The 18,368-nt window shown below is 34.0% G+C and overlaps 1 protein-coding gene across 1 annotated transcript; it reads right to left on the bottom strand.

Moving 5' to 3' along the window:
- Positions 1-386: 386 nt before the first annotated feature.
- On the bottom strand, positions 387-4,770 carry LOC110783146 (luminal-binding protein-like). Its single transcript, NM_001426353.1, has 8 exons — positions 4,434-4,770; positions 3,326-3,593; positions 3,008-3,222; positions 2,654-2,896; positions 2,079-2,558; positions 1,831-1,985; positions 1,347-1,429; positions 387-1,251 (listed from the first exon to the last, which is right to left on the bottom strand). Exons 1-8 carry the CDS (start codon positions 4,489-4,491, stop codon positions 747-749), a joined length of 2,007 nt encoding a protein of 668 aa, NP_001413282.1. The 5' UTR covers positions 4,492-4,770; the 3' UTR covers positions 387-746.
- Between the last annotated feature and the right edge of the window lie 13,598 nt (positions 4,771-18,368).

Below are 18,368 nucleotides of genomic sequence, written 5' to 3'. Positions count from 1 at the left end.
ATATTTTTTTTGGGAATCAAAATATTTATTTTCCTTTCTTTTGTGATCTAATATCGAATCTCCATTACACCTTTCTCCTATTCTCCTAAAATACTCTCTAAGAAATACTTCAATCATGTTTATATCCCCTTCAATTACTCCTCATGTTTTGTAGGTTTCATAAGACCAGTTATTATACTTGTGATAAGAAATACTTCAATCATGTTTATATCCCCTTTCAATTTACTCCTTTATGTTTTATAAGTTCCATAACACAGGTTGCCATTCTTATCGACCTATACCTATCATGTACATAGTATAATGTATTAATGACGATCAAACATGGTACAATACTTTTGTGACGCAATCTTTTTGTGACACGGTACAACTTGTACGTGTGCTTTTACCTCCCATTTGAACTCACAAAAGGAATTTTTTAGGACAAGTAATGTACGATCACTACATCAGATTTGTCAAAACAGAGGCTTTTATGAATTCATAAATAACCAAAAAAAAAAGAAGTTGTTTCAGCTGATATAAGCAGTTGAAATATCCTATACACTGTCCCTCAAAAATTGAACTTAGTGATGAAGGGAAAAGGGGAAACCCGAAAATTCAAAAGCACTTCCCCATCCTAGTTTCCCCCTAAAACTCTTGTAACATTCTAAATAATGCATCTTTTTTTTAGTTTTCCCTGCCAAAACCTCCCCAAACAAAAGGAGATCCATCAGTCTAAACCTAATAACAATAAATCCACAAGTCATCACTTAAAGCTCGTCATGTCCCTCCTCGGAATCTTCTGAATCAGCACCGCTTTCACCTGAGGGCCCACCAGATCTCTGGTAAACGGCGGTGATGATCGGGTTACAAACAGCCTCGACTTCCTTGAGTTTCTCATCGTAATCTTCCTTCTCGGCACTCTGGTTGTCATCTAACCACTCGAGGGCCTCCTTAACAGCTCCCTCGATCTTCTCCTTCTCGTCAGACTCTAGCTTGTCGGCCAGCTTGTCTGCGTCACTGATTTGGTTCTTCATGTTGTAGATGTATGTTTCCAAGCTGTTACGGGCGTCGATCTTTTCCTTGACCTTCTTGTCTTCCTCGGCAAACTCCTCGGCTTCCCGGACCATTCTCTCGATTTCTTCTTGGCTTAGACGACCCTTGTCGTTTGTGATTGTGATCTTCTCGGATTTTCCTGAGGCTTTGTCTTCTGCCTTTACGTTTAGGATACCGTTGGCGTCTACTTCAAAGGTGACTTCAATCTGAGGGGTTCCCCTGGTACGCGGCAAGATTTGAAACATTTAGCAACCGAAAATAGATTACTCAGACTAGCATAAAGGGAAGATATTATTTTGGCATTTTCAACAAACCTTGGAGCTGGTGCGATTCCGGTAAGATCGAATTTCCCGAGAAGTCTGCAGTCCTTGGTGAGACTCCTTTCACCTTCAAAGACCTGTTGTAATAGAAATCAATGTCATGTTAGAACACAACTTGCACTCACAGCTAGACATGTCAAAAATCAACCCGACCCGAAATTACTGGGTCTTGAACAACATTTTGGGACTCGTAACCCGATTTTATCCAAAAAATAATGGGTCAAAACCCAACCAAACCCGTTTTGACCCAACTAATTGAAAATCGTTATATTTTATAGTAATAAATGAGATTATGAGCAATTTTAAGCATAATAAAAACGCTGGGTGTTACTATTATTGGGTGTAATATGATTTTGATTTTAATTATACCCCATTTTATGGTTGAATTATACTAAATATAAATAAATTTGTTTAACAGGTCTACTCACAGCTCACAAGTTAGAATTTTGCTATTCTAAACATGTATATGCGGATATACCTGAATGGTGACAGTGGTCTGCTGGTCCTGGTAAGTGGTGAAAACTTGAGACTTTTTGGTTGGGATAACGGTGTTCCTTGGAATCAATTTGGTCATGACTCCACCAACAGTCTCAATACCAAGGGTAAGAGGTGCAACATCCAATAGAAGGATTTCTGCAAGTCAAACCAAAACTCGACTTTAGTCAATGTTCAAAACAACTTCTATTACTGATAATTATATTGATATGGGAAGAGAAAGTTATGTACCTTTGGTCTCTTCACCACCCTCTCCACTAAGAATACTTCCCTGAACAGCAGCACCAAAAGCGACAGCCTCATCGGGGTTAACTCCCTTGCTGGGCTCCTTTCCGTTGAAGAACTCCTTCAACAACTGTTGAACCTTGGGAATCCTGGTACTTCCACCAACAAGGACAATTTCGTCAATCTGGTTCTTTTCCAAACCAGCGTCATCCATGGCCTTCTTGACGGGTCCCATGGTCTTCCTGAAGAGGTCATTGTTCAACTCCTCGAAACGAGCCCTGGTGAGTGGTTCAGAGAAATCAACACCGTCGAAAAGAGACTCAATCTCAACACGGACTTGGTGCTGGCTACTCAAAGCTCTCTTGGCACGCTCACACTCTCTCCTCAATTTTCCAAGAGCTCTGTTGTCCTTGCTAATGTCCTTGGTGTGCTTCTTCTTGATCAACTTAATGAAGTATTCCATGAGCCTTTGGTCAAAGTCCTCACCTATTGAAACAAACAGGAAAAAGCATGTCAATTCGAGAATCAAATGACGTGACTAATTTACACATTACTGAGCAAATAATATGAGTCAATCTTACCTCCCAAGTGAGTGTCTCCGTTGGTTGCAAGAACTTCAAAAACACCATTGTCGATGGTCAAAACACTGACATCGAATGTTCCACCACCAAGGTCGAAGACAAGGATGTTCTTCTCACCACCCCTTTTGTCCAATCCGTATGCAATGGCTGCCGCGGTTGGCTCATTAATAATCCTAGCAACGTTCAAACCAGCGATGACTCCTGCATCCTTGGTAGCTTGCCTCTGGGCATCGTTAAAGTAAGCTGCAACATGTATTACATCGTTATTTTAAGTAATCACTCAATTAGAAGGAAAAATAACTAACTCATATCAGTAAAAGTATTGATCAAGAGGTTATGGTTTCAGAATCTAACCAGGAACAGTGACAACAGCATCCTTGATTTTCTTTCCAAGGAAAGTTTCGGCTGTCTCCTTCATCTTGGTAAGAATCATGGCACTGATTTCCTCAGGGCTGAAAACCTTGGTCTCACCTTCTTGAACCTTAACTTGGATGTAAGGCTTTCCATCCCTGTTTACAATCTTGTAAGGTACAAGCTTCATGTCCTTTTGAACCTCTTTGTCCTCGAATCTATCAAACAACAAATCATCAGATAAGCACACAACTAGGAATCTAGGATAATCTAGCTCAATAGTAACATGATTATACTGCAAGGAAAGAGGGAGAAATTTACTTTCTTCCGATGAGCCTCTTGACATCGAAGATAGTCCTCTCGGGGTTAGCAGCTGCCTGATTCTTAGCAGCCTCCCCGATCAACCTCTCGTCGTTGGTGAAGGCGACCCATGATGGGGTGATACGGTTACCTTGGTCATTTGCTATAATTTCAACCTTACCATCTTTGTACACACCAACACATGAGTAGGTGGTACCAAGATCAATACCAATGACTGTCCCAAGCTTGGGAGCTTCATCTTTCGCGCTAACGAAAGCAAACAAACTACCTGAATAATTTTTAAAACAAGTGGGAAAGTATGTTAGTTCGGTTGTATATAGAACCTATTATTGTATACCAATATGAATTGAGTGACTCTATTAAAACAAGGTTATTATCAGTTCGAAAACGATCAAGAATCGCAGTTCCTAGTTTATACAGAAATGTTTCCTTTAACAAAATCTTCAATTAATCATGCAGCTTAGCCTCTGAACTCTGATTATCAAATTAATCAATACTGGAGTAATTGCTCTTTAATTCAGTAATACAGACGTCTTTAATTCAGTAATACAGACGTAAGAAACAATCGAACATTCAACTGGCTCCGATTATCAAATTGACCATTCAACTATCACGAACTGCAACTACACAGAATCCATCATTGATCTAATCAAGTCACAAATCAATTACAATTGCAAAACATTTAACTACATTACGTTCGATCTTAACAACACACATAACTAGATCCAAATCGCGTCTAACATTTCGCAGATCCAATCACACTCGCTACAAATCACAGAATCAAACTCCAAAACTAACTATTATTTCATTAAAACATACAGATTCGAGATTTTTAGTTCATATCTATATATTAGCTAATCATACATACAAATTACTGAAAACAAAAACACCAGATCTACTTTTACAGCGCAAATTACATAAAATGATAAACAATCACTGTCTCACTCTCACTATCCGCTCATGATTCAAAACGATCCGAAATCACAGAAAGAAAATAAAACTAGACGAACAAACTCACATCATTCAAATTCAAATGCAGTTCCAATATGATCTTGCTAAAACTCAAAGACGTTGTAAAACTATGAAGATCTAGAGAGAGAAAACTCACCGAGCAAAACGATGCCGAATGCGATCGAAGATGCGCGTGATTTCCACGCTACCGCCATTATCTCCGCCGGTGATATAAAACGACGTAGGTTTACCGACGCTTCCTCTTCTTCTTCCTAACTCCTGGTTTTGTGCCTTCTTCTTCTGCTTCGTGTTTCTCTCTACAGAGCTCTTCCTCTTTGAAAGGAGAGAGAGAAAGGCTTTTATAAAGTAGAGAAGAGGAGAGAGATTGAGGTTGGGACGTGTCAGAAACTATGACGTGGACCAATGAGAGGGTGAGGCTAATGTTATTAACCAATCAGATTTTTGGGGAGTGTTTGTTTGGAGTTCGATGTTTTTACTTTTTTTAGTGGGAATTGAGTTCTAAGTTTCCAACAAAGAAGAAATTTTAAAAAGAAATAAAGCGTCATATTTAATGACGTGGACCAATGATATTCCGTGTAATGAATACGTGGACCAATTAGGCTGTGTTTGAGGTTGGGTAGATCCTGGCCGTTGATTTTTGGATCTGAAGGATGGCAATTGAGCTTCTATTTTGGGTTTTCACTTGAGTCTTTAATGGATCAATTCACCCACAAATGGAAGTTATAAGTTTATAACTAAGGATGGAAATTTGAGGCAATGCTTTGACTACAAATTTGTTTTTGTATTTAAGATCTACTACTATGTTTAGGTTGTAATCTTCTTTGTAAATGTTGTATTACCATTTATAAGTGAAATTTTAACTTTCTCCATAAAAAAAACTATCCATATATCTTTTGATCATAGCAACCTAAGCTCAGTTATTCAATAACGATTGATAGCATTAATTAAAACTTATTCATTTTTTTTTTTTGTTATACAAATAAATATATTAGTACATAACTAAGTGACGGTGTTTTCTCTTCATTTTACATGACTTTTATTTAATAAGTTTCATGTCTAATAAGTTTAAATAAGTTTGTTCATATTCTATAAGTTAGAGAAAACACACCATAATAAAAAGAAAAATTGCCAACAAATGCGGGAAGGAAGGTCTCACGTTTAGTAATAGAATCTAAGTGTATTTTGTCAGTGTCAAAAAAAATAAGAAAAATTTATAAAGAGAAAGGAAACCAAATTTGGCTAATGTTGTAAGTAGGGGTGTGCACTGGTCCAAAACCTGACCGGACCGGAACCGGTTGGACCGGTGGACCAAAATTGTTAGAATTCATCGACCGAGAACCGGACCGGAAAGAATTCGGTCCGGGACGGACCGGAAAATTAATGTATGTGGGTTACAAGTTGGGCTCTTCTATTCAATATTTATATTTTTAAAATTATATATCGGGTCATCGGTCCGGACCGAAAAATTTCGGTGTAACACCCTAATAATTCCTTGCTTTTATAAAATCATTTTCCTACTTAAAATAAAGGAATTACTAAAGTATTACCGCCACCGTGATAACGGTTAAGGCTAGTACCAGAATTACGCAGCAGAAATTAATGTTAACTAACTTTCAAACCAACATAAATAATAATTATTGAGGCCTCCTACAAGTTGGAACCATAACGGCCCAAAACCAAAGTATTAAAAATCCAACAAACCCAAAACATGATTAAAGTATTAAAATAGTTTCAAAGTACAAAAGAATGCAACTCTCTCAATCATCCCAAGCTACATGATTTCCATCGTACTTTGTTCTACCAACCTGCTAAATTAATCTACTCCCCAACAATGCAAGTGCAATGATGGATCATCATAGGATCATTAAGGCGAAGGCCATGACCAAAAGACACAAAGCACGTAGTCAGCAAAAGCTAAGTGCTTACAAGGCTAGAGTGAAATAAAACTATAAACATGCATCACTCGCTAAAATACTAATCCACATGCAAAAGCCATTTAATAACTAACAAACAAATCATGAATACAAGACTCGACTCTTGACTCGCAATTTAATTAGAATAAGCTTCGAACGAGCCAAAAGAAGATTCCTTAAAAGGAAGGGTGTTGGGAGCCCACCAAACACCATAATAAATAATGAATATCGGACCATACCGAGTGTCGGGTCATACCGACGGAATTCCAGCGCATATATTAAATGAAACAACGTCTTGTATCATTAGTAGGAGAACGAGTTTTCCGGCAAGTCTCCCCCCATTGTTCATATTCAAGGTATATACGTTCCAAGAGTTTTGAAGTTTGTTCTGGTTGCACTTTACGTTTATTAATATTTTATTAATGGTGAACTCGAGACTCGAACAAACATAAATACATACATTTAATAAACGACAACCAAAACAATCTCATTTTAATTCTTTAGGTTGTGATCAATACATCAAGACGAGTGAAATTACTATCGATCAGGTTCCTTCTCACAAAAGGTGAGATTCCACATCATGCCTGTTAACATGAGGGTTGTGCCCTTGCACGACAAGTCCTAATTTATTGGTCATATAAAATATTCCCAACTGAACCCTACATGTGCGGTGGCTTACGTGAGCTAACCTTTCACATGTGGTAAAATAAATAGTACCACGAGGTACGAATAATTGGTTCAAAAGTATGCTAGACATCCCGTACAATAGCATAACAATAAATAATCCATCCCTTGCATGTGAAACAAACCATACATGCAAAAATACTGAACAATATGATTGACAATGAAATCCATACTCACAATAGTCCCAACATGCTTGTTCAATCTACAAATTAATAATTTCAATAATAATAATTCACATGATTGTCCACCAAATCAAATATGGGAGTGAAATTTTGGCATGCTGTGATGTACATCACAGATCATTTTGTGTACCATTTATTAAAAAGAAAGTACCATTTCGTTAAACAGAGTACCATTACGATAAAAATATGTACCATTACGATTAAAACATGTACCATTGAAATTCAATTTATTTACAGAAATGCCCATGTGATGTATTTTGAAACACATCACAGCATGCCGAAATGACTTCCTCAATCAAATATGAATTCACCAAGTTCACATAACATAACTCACATCAATAAACAATCATGTCATGTCCCTTGACAAATAATGTGGTCACCCTAGACTTGTACGTACCTTGAATATCTAAGCGTATGGGCCACTTCGCAAACACGATCACTCACTTAGAAATCACCTCCTATCATCAAAATAATGAAACCTTAATTATTTCCATGTTTATTAAATTTCCAGTCACTTTATGAAATATAAAACCTTGATAATAATTAGAATTTAATCGTTCTTTAATAAAATAATCGTCTCAATTTGCAAAACTAATCCCTAGTATGAAAACATACTTTTTCCACCCTTAAAATCAATAAAAATCGACACTTTAAACCTTTTTATAAATCTGAAAATAGAATTGATTATCATAATTAAATTAATCACCTAATTATGCTAATCAATGGACCATTTAGGTCTAGGTTAAAACCCTAACTTTAATTTTCCAATAAAACGAATTTAACATCATAAAAATCAAATCTTTATTAAATAAACGAATCTGAAAATTCATGCTTTAATAATTAAAATACACCTCAAGAATTAAAACATATAAATCATCACAATACGATGTTCACAACTGATTCCCAACATTTAAATTATTCAAAACAATAATAATAATATAATTTGAAATACGGAATTGAAATAAAATAGATAAAGGAAAATAGAATTATACCAATCCGGCCTATAGCACGGAACAACCACGAATTAAATGTGATTGGGCGAAAGAATTGAATGAACGAGCAAGAACACACACACACACACACACACACACCTTGTGCGTGTGCGCGCGCGGGCGAGAACGAAGGCAGCAGCAGCAGGGCGCTGGCGCGGGACTAGAGGGCGAGGGAGTGTGGGCTGGGCGCGAGCAAGAGGGACGAGTGGTGTGTGGCTGGGCGAGAGGCAGCAACGCACACAAAAACAACACACACGCAGCAGCGCGCAACAAGGGGGAGGGGGTGCGCGGGCAACGAGGGCGAGTGTGGGGCGAGGGGTGTGCAAGAGGCACGGCACGGAAGCACGAGCATGGCACGACGAGTGCTCGTGTGCGGGTGAAGTGAGCCGGGCACAAGGGAGAGAGAAAAGTGAAGTGTGGGGCAAGAAAGGAAGGAAGGCTTTAATGAAAAATAAGGGGATCGTTTAATGTGCAGAGTCCTATTTATAGGCTCTCAAATCCCTAGTGGGCTAGGTTTGGGAATTTGATATTGGGCTTGGAAATTAAATGATTGGCTAGCTTAGAGTTTGGAATTAAATTCTTTTGATTGGGCTCGTTTAATAAAACGAGTTGGACTTTTATTTAAAAACCCAAACCTTTAAAATTACTTGCGACCCATTAAATTTCCCGACTCGAAAATTAAATTCGTTTCGTAATTAATTAAAATAATAAATATTCTAATTAATTAAAATACATTTAAATAATATTTAAATGCGAAATAAATTCTAAAAATCATAAAATGCTTTATAAATAAAATAAAATATATTTATAATTATTATAAAAATACGAGGTATTACATCCGGGTTTTGACCAGACCGGACCGAAAAACCGAAATCGTATATTTTAAAGGACCGAGGACCGGGCCGGAATCTCTTGGTTTGGTCTGGTCCGGTCCAATTTCGGTCCGGTTACGATCCAATTTCCGATCCGGACCGGACCGTGCACACCCCTAGTTGTAAGCAACTAAGAATCCAACCCTTGTTCTCTATCCACTTCAATAATTCTGCAAAGTTGTTTTAGTATAAAAAATTGAGGGGAGCTTAAGAATCAAATGTGTTTAACTATTAAATAAAGTTTAAATTTCAAACACAAAAATGTTTTAATAATTACAAATAATACATTGTTTTCTTAGATGTACACATATATAAATAATTAAAAAAAATATATATAATCCGTGGTTGAGAAAACACGTCTCGAAATCCATATATTGTTTCTTCAATCATATCCTACACAAACGTATACCACCTCAATGGATCAGTTGGTAAACCTAAGCAAAAAAAAAAAAAAAAAAAACCATTCTACATATATTACACGAGAAGCTGGGGAAGAGACTTTATATATTTGCAACTCACTTAATTCAATGACTCCAAACTAACATAGAAACGGTTAAGATATGGCAAAATATCAAAAGATATGTTTGTATCCAATCTAAGAAGTAGTCGATAACCATTATAACTGTTTCTTAGTTTTTGTATTTTACCATAATTAATTTCCTTATGTACACTATAAATACTTTGACATGAATAAAGATACAACTCGAGCTTTCACACCAATAATACTTTACATGGTATTATAATTCTACATTTGAGGTTTGTCTTTCATCAATACATGTTATTTGACTTGAAAATGCGGGAGCCTTCAATGAATTGAAGCAAAATTATGTATCGTATGTCTCTCTAATGTAAAATCTTCACGTGAGTTTGGGTACACCATCATGTACTAACCAATGATCAAAACACTAAATGTAATAACTTAACGCAAAGCCAAATTTTATGATTTATTTCCTAAGCTGTTGAACTTATATAATTATTTCCAACCATTAATCTTGAATATGAGCATCTTTTTATATATTTCCTAGAAACTGTGTTTTTGAGCTTGTTTGCACAAGGAATATACGATTTGTTATATATTTATCCCCAATTTTCATCGGTTATCCGTCAAAGTAAGATTTCGTGACGAGTTTCTAGCGTATCTGACATGAAAAATATATATACTTAGATTACATTAGATAGTTATTACTCAAATGGTTTTCTTGCAATTTATTTTTATTAAATCGATTGGTTTTATATATACCTTCATATATGGTTTTTATATAATTGTTAATTTATTTTTTGTAGCACGTAAATAGTCTAGCGTAATTTGTTGTTTTCATAATTAAATTCATGTAATTACCATTTTTTGTCATTAATTGATGGGGGTTCGTAAATGAGTTTAAAGGATATAAAGCGTTAATTGTTGTACTAGCTCTGTTTCATTTTTTAAAGGGATCCAGTGCAATATTTGATCGTTATTAGATTCAATTTCGTATGAGAAAAAATTATGAAAAGTTATAATTTAAAAATCTCTATTTTAGAATCAATTTAAAATATATTTACTAAAATCACCAAATATACTACGAACAAAAATATGAATAAAAAATGAAAAAGTTAATTAACCAAGTGTTATTGTTTAATTACTTAAAATCAGATAAGAATATATGACAAAATATAATTGTTTGATTACAAAGACATAAATCTACCTCGAGATAATGCAGTATATCATAGGTTGTTGCTTGTTAAACATACAAAAAAAAAAAAAAAAAAAACGATAAAAATTTGTCGTCTTCGACTTATTATCATAAGTTTCATGAAAAAATATAACTTCAACAAAAATATGTAAACTTGATTAATAAAATGAATTAGCAAATTGATAAAGTTTGCACGAGTCCCGTGTCAAAATCCACCTTAACCTTGCGCATCGATCATCACAATTTTTTGGCCTCATAATAATAACCTTTTTGCATTCTTGAATATGCTATGCCGCATGTATTAAGTTTATTTTAATACAAAAACGATTTATTGACTCAAGCGTTTCATCGGGATATTTCATATAATTTGAAGATTAATTTTAATTAAAACTAATTAAAACATGAAACTATATAAAATAATTTGAGACAAGTATTTTTAGCTAAAAAATTATTTTTGGATTTTCAAACTTGCATGTAAAATTGATTTTGTTTTGTATTTCGTAAATCTTTTTATGTAAATTCGTAAATAGTTTATTAACTTCGTAAATGGTTTCCTGTAATTGAATGTTTTAATTGAATCATTTTTAAAACCTGGTTTTAAAATATAATTTGTATTAGATTTGGTACTAATTAAGTTGGGATTAATATAATTTGGTGATTATATATTTTTTAAGTTGGTGATTAACATAATTTATTTTAGATTTGGTATTACTAATTATTGCCTCGAGTGATGTATTGTTATATGTATTTTAATAAGTATTAATTGATGTAAATCTCATGATCTATAATTTTTAGCTATTTAAAATGCCATCTTAAGTAAAATGGAATATTAATTTTCTTTCCCAATTTTTCAGTTTTTATACGAACCCTTAATCATCCTTATTCAACATCAATTAACCATTTAGTTCATATATGTTCATCACAAACTTTTCAGAAAGGCCGATCTACGATAATATATTGTGTGACGGCCTAAAAGAGGAAGGTTATCCGCACATGTTCTGTTCTTTTAGTTACCCTTATTGATGTTATAAGTTTTATTTATTGTAGTTATAAGTTACCTTATTTTCAAAGCTATTAGATCAAAGAGTAGAGCAATGTATAATATTGTACATGGTGTGGGGTCAAACTCCAAGTACCCTACTACCTATATTACACTTGTGTATTGGTGTATATTTTCATTGTTGGTGTTGTATTGGTCATAGCTATAACTTGTAACAAGCATTTCACTCTTGATCAGGGCACTTTATTGTTTATTGTTAGGGTCACATTTTTTCAACGGTTAGGGTCACATTTTTCCAACGGCTAGGGTCACATTTATCCTTGAATAAGGTAACTTTAGTACTCGAATAAGGTCACTTATATCTTTGGTCTGGTTCACTTTTATATTTGGATGTACAGTAAAATACCGTAGATCGGGGGCACACAAAAGTTTTTGTATATTCATTCAACCACTTTCACTTTATCTCTCTCTTTAACACTAAATATTAATTCACCGTTTAATTTATATAGTATTTTTCAATTTTAAATTTAACTTATATATAAATCATATACTTTCACTAATTAAATTAAATCACAAACTCTCAATAAATTAACAGAAGGTTCAAGAGGTCCAATCTCCAACATGCAAGTTCCATGTCCTTCTGTTGAGTATGGTGGAAATAATATCAGCATTCAATGTGTCATCACAAATGCCACAACTTTTTCTTTCTCCCAAGTCAATGGAGAAACTCACTATGGAAAAGTCATGTACATCGATGATCTCGATCTTATCATCATCTGTACTTCCCAGGTGGTGTAGAAGCATTGTATATATGCTTGGCCCAAGAGCATTCCTTTCCTATATGGGAACTACGTAACCCATTAATTTATGGATTGGACGTAAGACCCTAGTAATTACGGAGTAATTCTCTTCTTTTTTAAATTTTTTTTTACTAAAATTATAAATAATTACTAGAATATTACCGCCCCGTGATAACGATTACGTCTTGTATTAAAATTACGCAGCGGATTAATTCAGAAACATCCGTACAAGTTAGAACCATAAACTGGCCCTAAATAAAATACAACATTCTTCAAGCATTATTTTAAAACCTACTGTAATTAAAAGAAATTTTTAAGCTAATGTAGGAAATAAAAACTATCATCATCTCAATCCCAAATGTTGACTCATGACTTCGCCGAAGTTTAACTTCTATTTAATAATCCTACGTGACTGCTCACCATAATCGTAAATACAAAGATGTGTGGTCATAAGGTCGTTAAGGAATTGATCATGACAAAGAACAAATAAAACTTGTAATCAGCAAAGAATCACTCCAAAATTAAATAATATTCATCACATGCAAAAACTACTTCTTTAAATCACTTAGACATGAATAACAATTCAATAATAGATAAACCTTGGACACTACTTTCTCTCTCTAGACTTTCAATTTACTTTTAAGTTTTGATAAAGTATCAAACGAACTTCTTGCCTAGTATATATGACTAAAACGAAGTGTGCGTCATGGGCCGAGTGCAATGCACACCAAGCCAGACTTAATGCAATTTCAAAATAAAATTAAAGTAGACTGAACCCAAGAAATGTAGGCCCTATAGGGCATGGTTGACTAGGCACACTGATTGTTCGAATTTGACATGAAATTGGCTCGACATGACAGGAGCCTGTTAAATTATAAGATCGACTTGTAATCTGGCAAGACATGAGGGTCACACTGATGAATCAATGTACATCAATTTTGAAATTTGACACGAGCACGACCGATCATCATTTGATTCAACTCTTATTTTTTTTAATCATATAACAAAAGACAATTAATTAATAAGGGTCAATTGACATGACGCATACGCCAACTCATGCATGAACCACATTAATAAATGATAGACATGATCCCAATACATTTCGTGCATTAAATCTCTCTTTTCCTTTTTTCTTCTCGTAGGTATTATGCTTTGAGTCCCATATTAATCTTTACATTTTTTTAATATTTTCTTTTATATTGTAACGTAAATGCCCCTAATATTCTCGCAATGATTGTGACAATTGATTATTTTAATAAATCAAATTCATTAGGCCATTAAAAATTCGCTCAACTTTCCTAGTGGGACATTATATATTTCTCACTTTTACGATGTCAAATTTTGAATGCAAGTGTAATATTATTAATAAATGTAATTTTCATTGTTTAAGCCAAAAGAATTTAAAAAATTTCTTACCCACAATAATTATTTGATAAATCGTGTACATGATACCAAACACAAAGATTAAAAAGGACGGAGGGAGTATAAATTAACCCGAATATACACGAGTACCGAATTCAAAACAATAAATGTTCACTCTTAAGTTTCAAACCTTTTACACTTGTAATATTCTCATCCAAGGCAGACTCTATTTTTTAAAAAGATATTATATGGAACAGGTGTACAATAAATTTAATGTACACGAGGATAACTTTTACCTAGTTTTTGTTGTTGTAACTTTTAATGTGTTTTGATTAATTTTTATGTCATTAAAACAAAGTCGATGCATAAATATTTTAAAGGGTTAAGTAGTTACCTTTATACATTACTAAATTAGATCCCATACATGCACGTAGTACCATTTGTTTTTGAAAAATATATGAATAACAAAAGAATTGTTAAAATAAATCGGTAGTACGAAGTACAAACGATGTTGCAAATTTTCAAAAGATTAATAAAGTTATGATATAGTTTATGATTTCACAAATATTGTTTTGAGAATAAAATTAATTACAGGTGAATATTTATATTGCAAATCAAATAAATAGGGAAAGATAAAATTCTAGTCAAAATACTGAATCTTTTCCATAAAAGTTAACTGAGATGTATAAATACATAAATAAATAAATAAAGAAAAGTTTTGGAGGGAAAATTTTACACCAGGAAGTGACACGTGTCGCTCTTGGTATATCTTTTAGTACAATGTAATAGATTAGTGATTTTGAAGGAATAATTATTTAATTGTAAATTTTTTTCACAAATAAATAAATAAATTTTACATATGTCGGAGTAACTTTTAAGCAATTTTAGTTACCCACTTTTAAATAAGAATTTGTGTTGTTCTTTTGGGTTGAATTTCAGAAATAGTGCGCGCAGTTCAATTTAGTTTTGTTCTTTTGCATTCATTTCATTTCAGTTAAGTCAAGTTGAAAAATATTGTTATTATTGTAATTAATTAATAATTGTAAGTACTCCATGTGTTCTTGAATATTAGTCCCCTTTTTGTATTGGGTTGTTTTTATTTATTAGTTCATTTTGGAATCTTTCCTTATTTGTCCAACATTTCTCCATTACACCCTAAAAAATATTCAAATACCCCACTTGGTTACTCCCATGTAAACCTTTATCCCCATTAAACCTTTTCATTATTTCTCTCACCTACCTACATAGGTTCGATTCATATGACAAGCGTATTTATCTTGGATTGTTTTAGAGTTCAGAAAAGACTGACAATCAAGATATAAAAAGTATTTATTTACTTACTATCATTATAATTTATAAGTAATTATTTATGATATATTATCTTTCATTTATTTATTATTCATCAATTATTTCAATTCAATAGTATTAAATTAAATTCAATTTTTTTTGTATTTTTTTATTTTTAAAACAGAAAGATACAATAAAAGTTAGTACAGTCTTCTCTCAAGACTGTATCCTAACTTATCTAAAGTTAAAAAATAAGAAAATTTACTATCTGTCAACTTCTTGATGCGTTTGTATGTGATGACATAATGCGGCAACATAATCTGCAGCGCAATTGGCTTCCCTATAAATGTGGCGAGAAGAAATACTATCAAAATTCTTCAAAAGTTGTTTGACATCATTCATCAATACTTTTATCTTCCACGGGCATTGAGTTTTTTCCTGCAAAATATTTATGATTAATAAATTATCACCCTCAATGAAAACATGTCGTATATTTTGTCCAATGGCTAATATAAGACTAATACGAAGAGTTGTTGCTTCAGCAAGAATCGGAGAGGAAGTTCCAAGATTGTAGGTTCGACTAACAATATTATTTCCTAAGTGGTCTCTCATTACTACACCAGCTGTTCCAGAGTTGTTACGAACTGACCCATCAAAATTAATTTTCATAATACCAGGTGTCGGAGGTGTCCAAGCCACTTGCGCGGTACGTGGAGACTTTGAAAGAGAATTATCACATCCAAAGAATCAAGACGTGTACGCATATTCCATTCCATAAGGATCCTGAAAGCTCTACTGTATATTCCCATTGATGAGACATGAGATTGTCTAAAAATGTGAGCATTACGTGTTTTCCAAATACTCCAAATGGAAGTTATGATCTTTTAATTAGCCGGTAAGGTTACATTAGTAGAAAGTTCACGGAAGAGAGAAAGAACAGAAGAAGATCGAAGATGAGTACCAATCCATCGAACTGAGGCGTTTGCATCCCAATATTCTCTAACAATTAACGGGACAATGCAAAAATAAATGGTCTTGCGTTTCTCTTGAAGTAGTACAAAAAGGGCAATTATTATGAATGTTTATATGACGATAGGATAAATTATCCCGGGTCGGGAGGTTGTTATGCAATAATTGCCAAACAAAATTAAATTTTTAACTTTGGAGCAATATCTAGTTTCCATATCCAAGAAAATTCCCACTTAGTGGGGGAACAAAAATTACTCCCTCCGTCCCGGAATACTTGACCTGTTTTTCTTATCGGGTCGTCCCTTAATACTTGACCTGTTTCTAAAAATGGAAATATTCTAACAATATTATATTATTTCTCACTCCACCCCTATTAACCCACCTACCCCCTACTCCATACAAAAAATAATTAAAAATTCAACCCCTACTCTCCCCCAACCCCACCCCTTTACACATTTTCCACTAACTACATTAAAATAATACCCCACTATGAACTACTACCTATTAAATTAAATAAGTCAATTCAAGTCCGTTAAACTCTGTGCCGGTCAAACCGGGTCGAGTATTCCGGGACGGAGGGAGTATGTCCTAGCAATGTAGCAGATTTAACTGTAAAATCACCATTACTAGAAAAACCCCAACAAGGTTCATCTGGTAAGTCACTTACTGGTAAAGGGATTCCTTTGATAGTTTGCACAACATAAGGAGGGAGAATCAACGAGAGGGCAGGAATATCCCAAGTTCGATCATCTGTGATAAAATGATAGACTGTAAGATCTAGATTTTGGATTACAGAAATGTCCAAGTTCAAATGATTGACTAAATTGGTAGAAAAACACCAATTATCGAGCCAAAAAAAGACATTAGATCCTGAGCCTATTTTCCACCTGAGACCCTTGAGGAGAAGGGGTCTGATTTGGAGGATTTTTTTCCAAATCCAAGAATCCTTTGCTTGAGGTTTACATTCAAAAAAAGTATTATGTTGCAAATATTTGGCATGGATAGTCTGAACCCACAAATTATTATGATCTGAAATTATTTTCCAACCTAACTTTGCCAAGAAAGCAGAGTTAACAACTTCAGTTTTTCGCAGTCCTAGACCCCCTTGGTTTTTAGGCAGGCAAATTTTATCCCACGAAATCATAGAAAAACCTTTCTTTTCTGGGGATCGCTTCCAAAAGAAATTACGATTAATTTGATCTAAAGAGTTAGAAATAGTATTTGGAAGACGAGTTGTCGTCATAGCATAAGAAGGTAGGGCCTCTAAGTGACTTTGAATTAGAATTATTTTCTCTGCTTTTGAAACTAAATTAGAAGACCAATTATTCATTTTTTTGTTCCGCTTTTATGACTAAATGGTTAAAATTCTGTTTGGTAAACGACGTAGAGTTGAAAAGAACGCCTAAGTATCGACCCAAAAAATCTTTAGATGTCATATTGAAATAACTTGCCAGATGTTGTTTTCTAGCATTGTTTACCATTTTTGAAAATACAATTGAAGACTTATGAAATTTAATAAATTGTCCTGACATGGACGAGAATTCTGCAAGTACGTCTCATAGCTTATCACACGTAGAAGATTTTGCTTTGCAAAATAATAAGCTATCATCTGCAAAAGTAATTTTAATGCCAATGCCAGATTTTCTCTTAATGCCAATGCCAGATTTTCTCTCACGTGAGTGCAAAAGTAATTTTCGAGATAAAACTTCCATACACATGACAAAGAGAACCCGGGATAAAGGATCCCCTTATCTCAATCCCCTTGTGGGCGTGATTAATGGCGTAGAGTTGTTATTTATGGTGGGAGAGTATGAAACTGTTGTGACACAAGCTAGCTTTTATCCATTTAATCCAAGTTTCATTAAAACCAAAGGCGTGTAGCGTAGCCCAAAGAAAGTCCCATTCAACACGGTCATAAGATTTTTCCATATCTAGCTTTAAAGCTAGCCAACCTGTTTTATTTTTTGATTTATTATACATATTATAAGGATCTCTTGCACTAACAAAATATTATCTTGAATAGCTTGATCTGGAGCAAAAGCATTTTGATAAGGACCTATAATTTTCTTTAAGTAAGGTTTGATTCGGTTGACTAATATTTTGGCTATGACTTTGTAAATGGTACTCCCTCCGTTTCTTTTTGTTGTATCCGTTTCCATTTTAAGCGTTTCATATTGTTGTATCCATTTAGAATCTATTCTATTTTTGGACATACATATTATCCTAAAATAACCTTACATTTCTATCTAATTACCAAAATACCTAAAGATTATACCCATAATCCCACCTAATTTTCCCCACCCATAATATTTAATTCTTTTCCCTTCCCCATGTACC

Source organism: Spinacia oleracea, chromosome 3 (genome assembly GCF_020520425.1).
Source record: "Spinacia oleracea cultivar Varoflay chromosome 3, BTI_SOV_V1, whole genome shotgun sequence".
NCBI classification, from domain to species: Eukaryota; Viridiplantae; Streptophyta; class Magnoliopsida; order Caryophyllales; family Amaranthaceae; genus Spinacia; species Spinacia oleracea.
Note: the sequence above shows the minus strand (reverse complement) of the source record. Positions and strands in the feature narration are given on the sequence as shown.

Coding starts and splice junctions, on each gene's coding strand:
- LOC110783146 (NM_001426353.1), bottom strand. CDS start 4,491: ATGGCGGTAGCGTGGAAATCACGCGCATCTTCGATCGCATTCGGCATC. Junction 3,223..3,325: donor AAGAGGCTCATCGGAAGAAA/GTAAATTTCTCC, acceptor GTTGTTTGATAG/ATTCGAGGACAAAGAGGTTC. Junction 1,252..1,346: donor GGAATCGCACCAGCTCCAAG/GTTTGTTGAAAA, acceptor GCCGCGTACCAG/GGGAACCCCTCAGATTGAAG.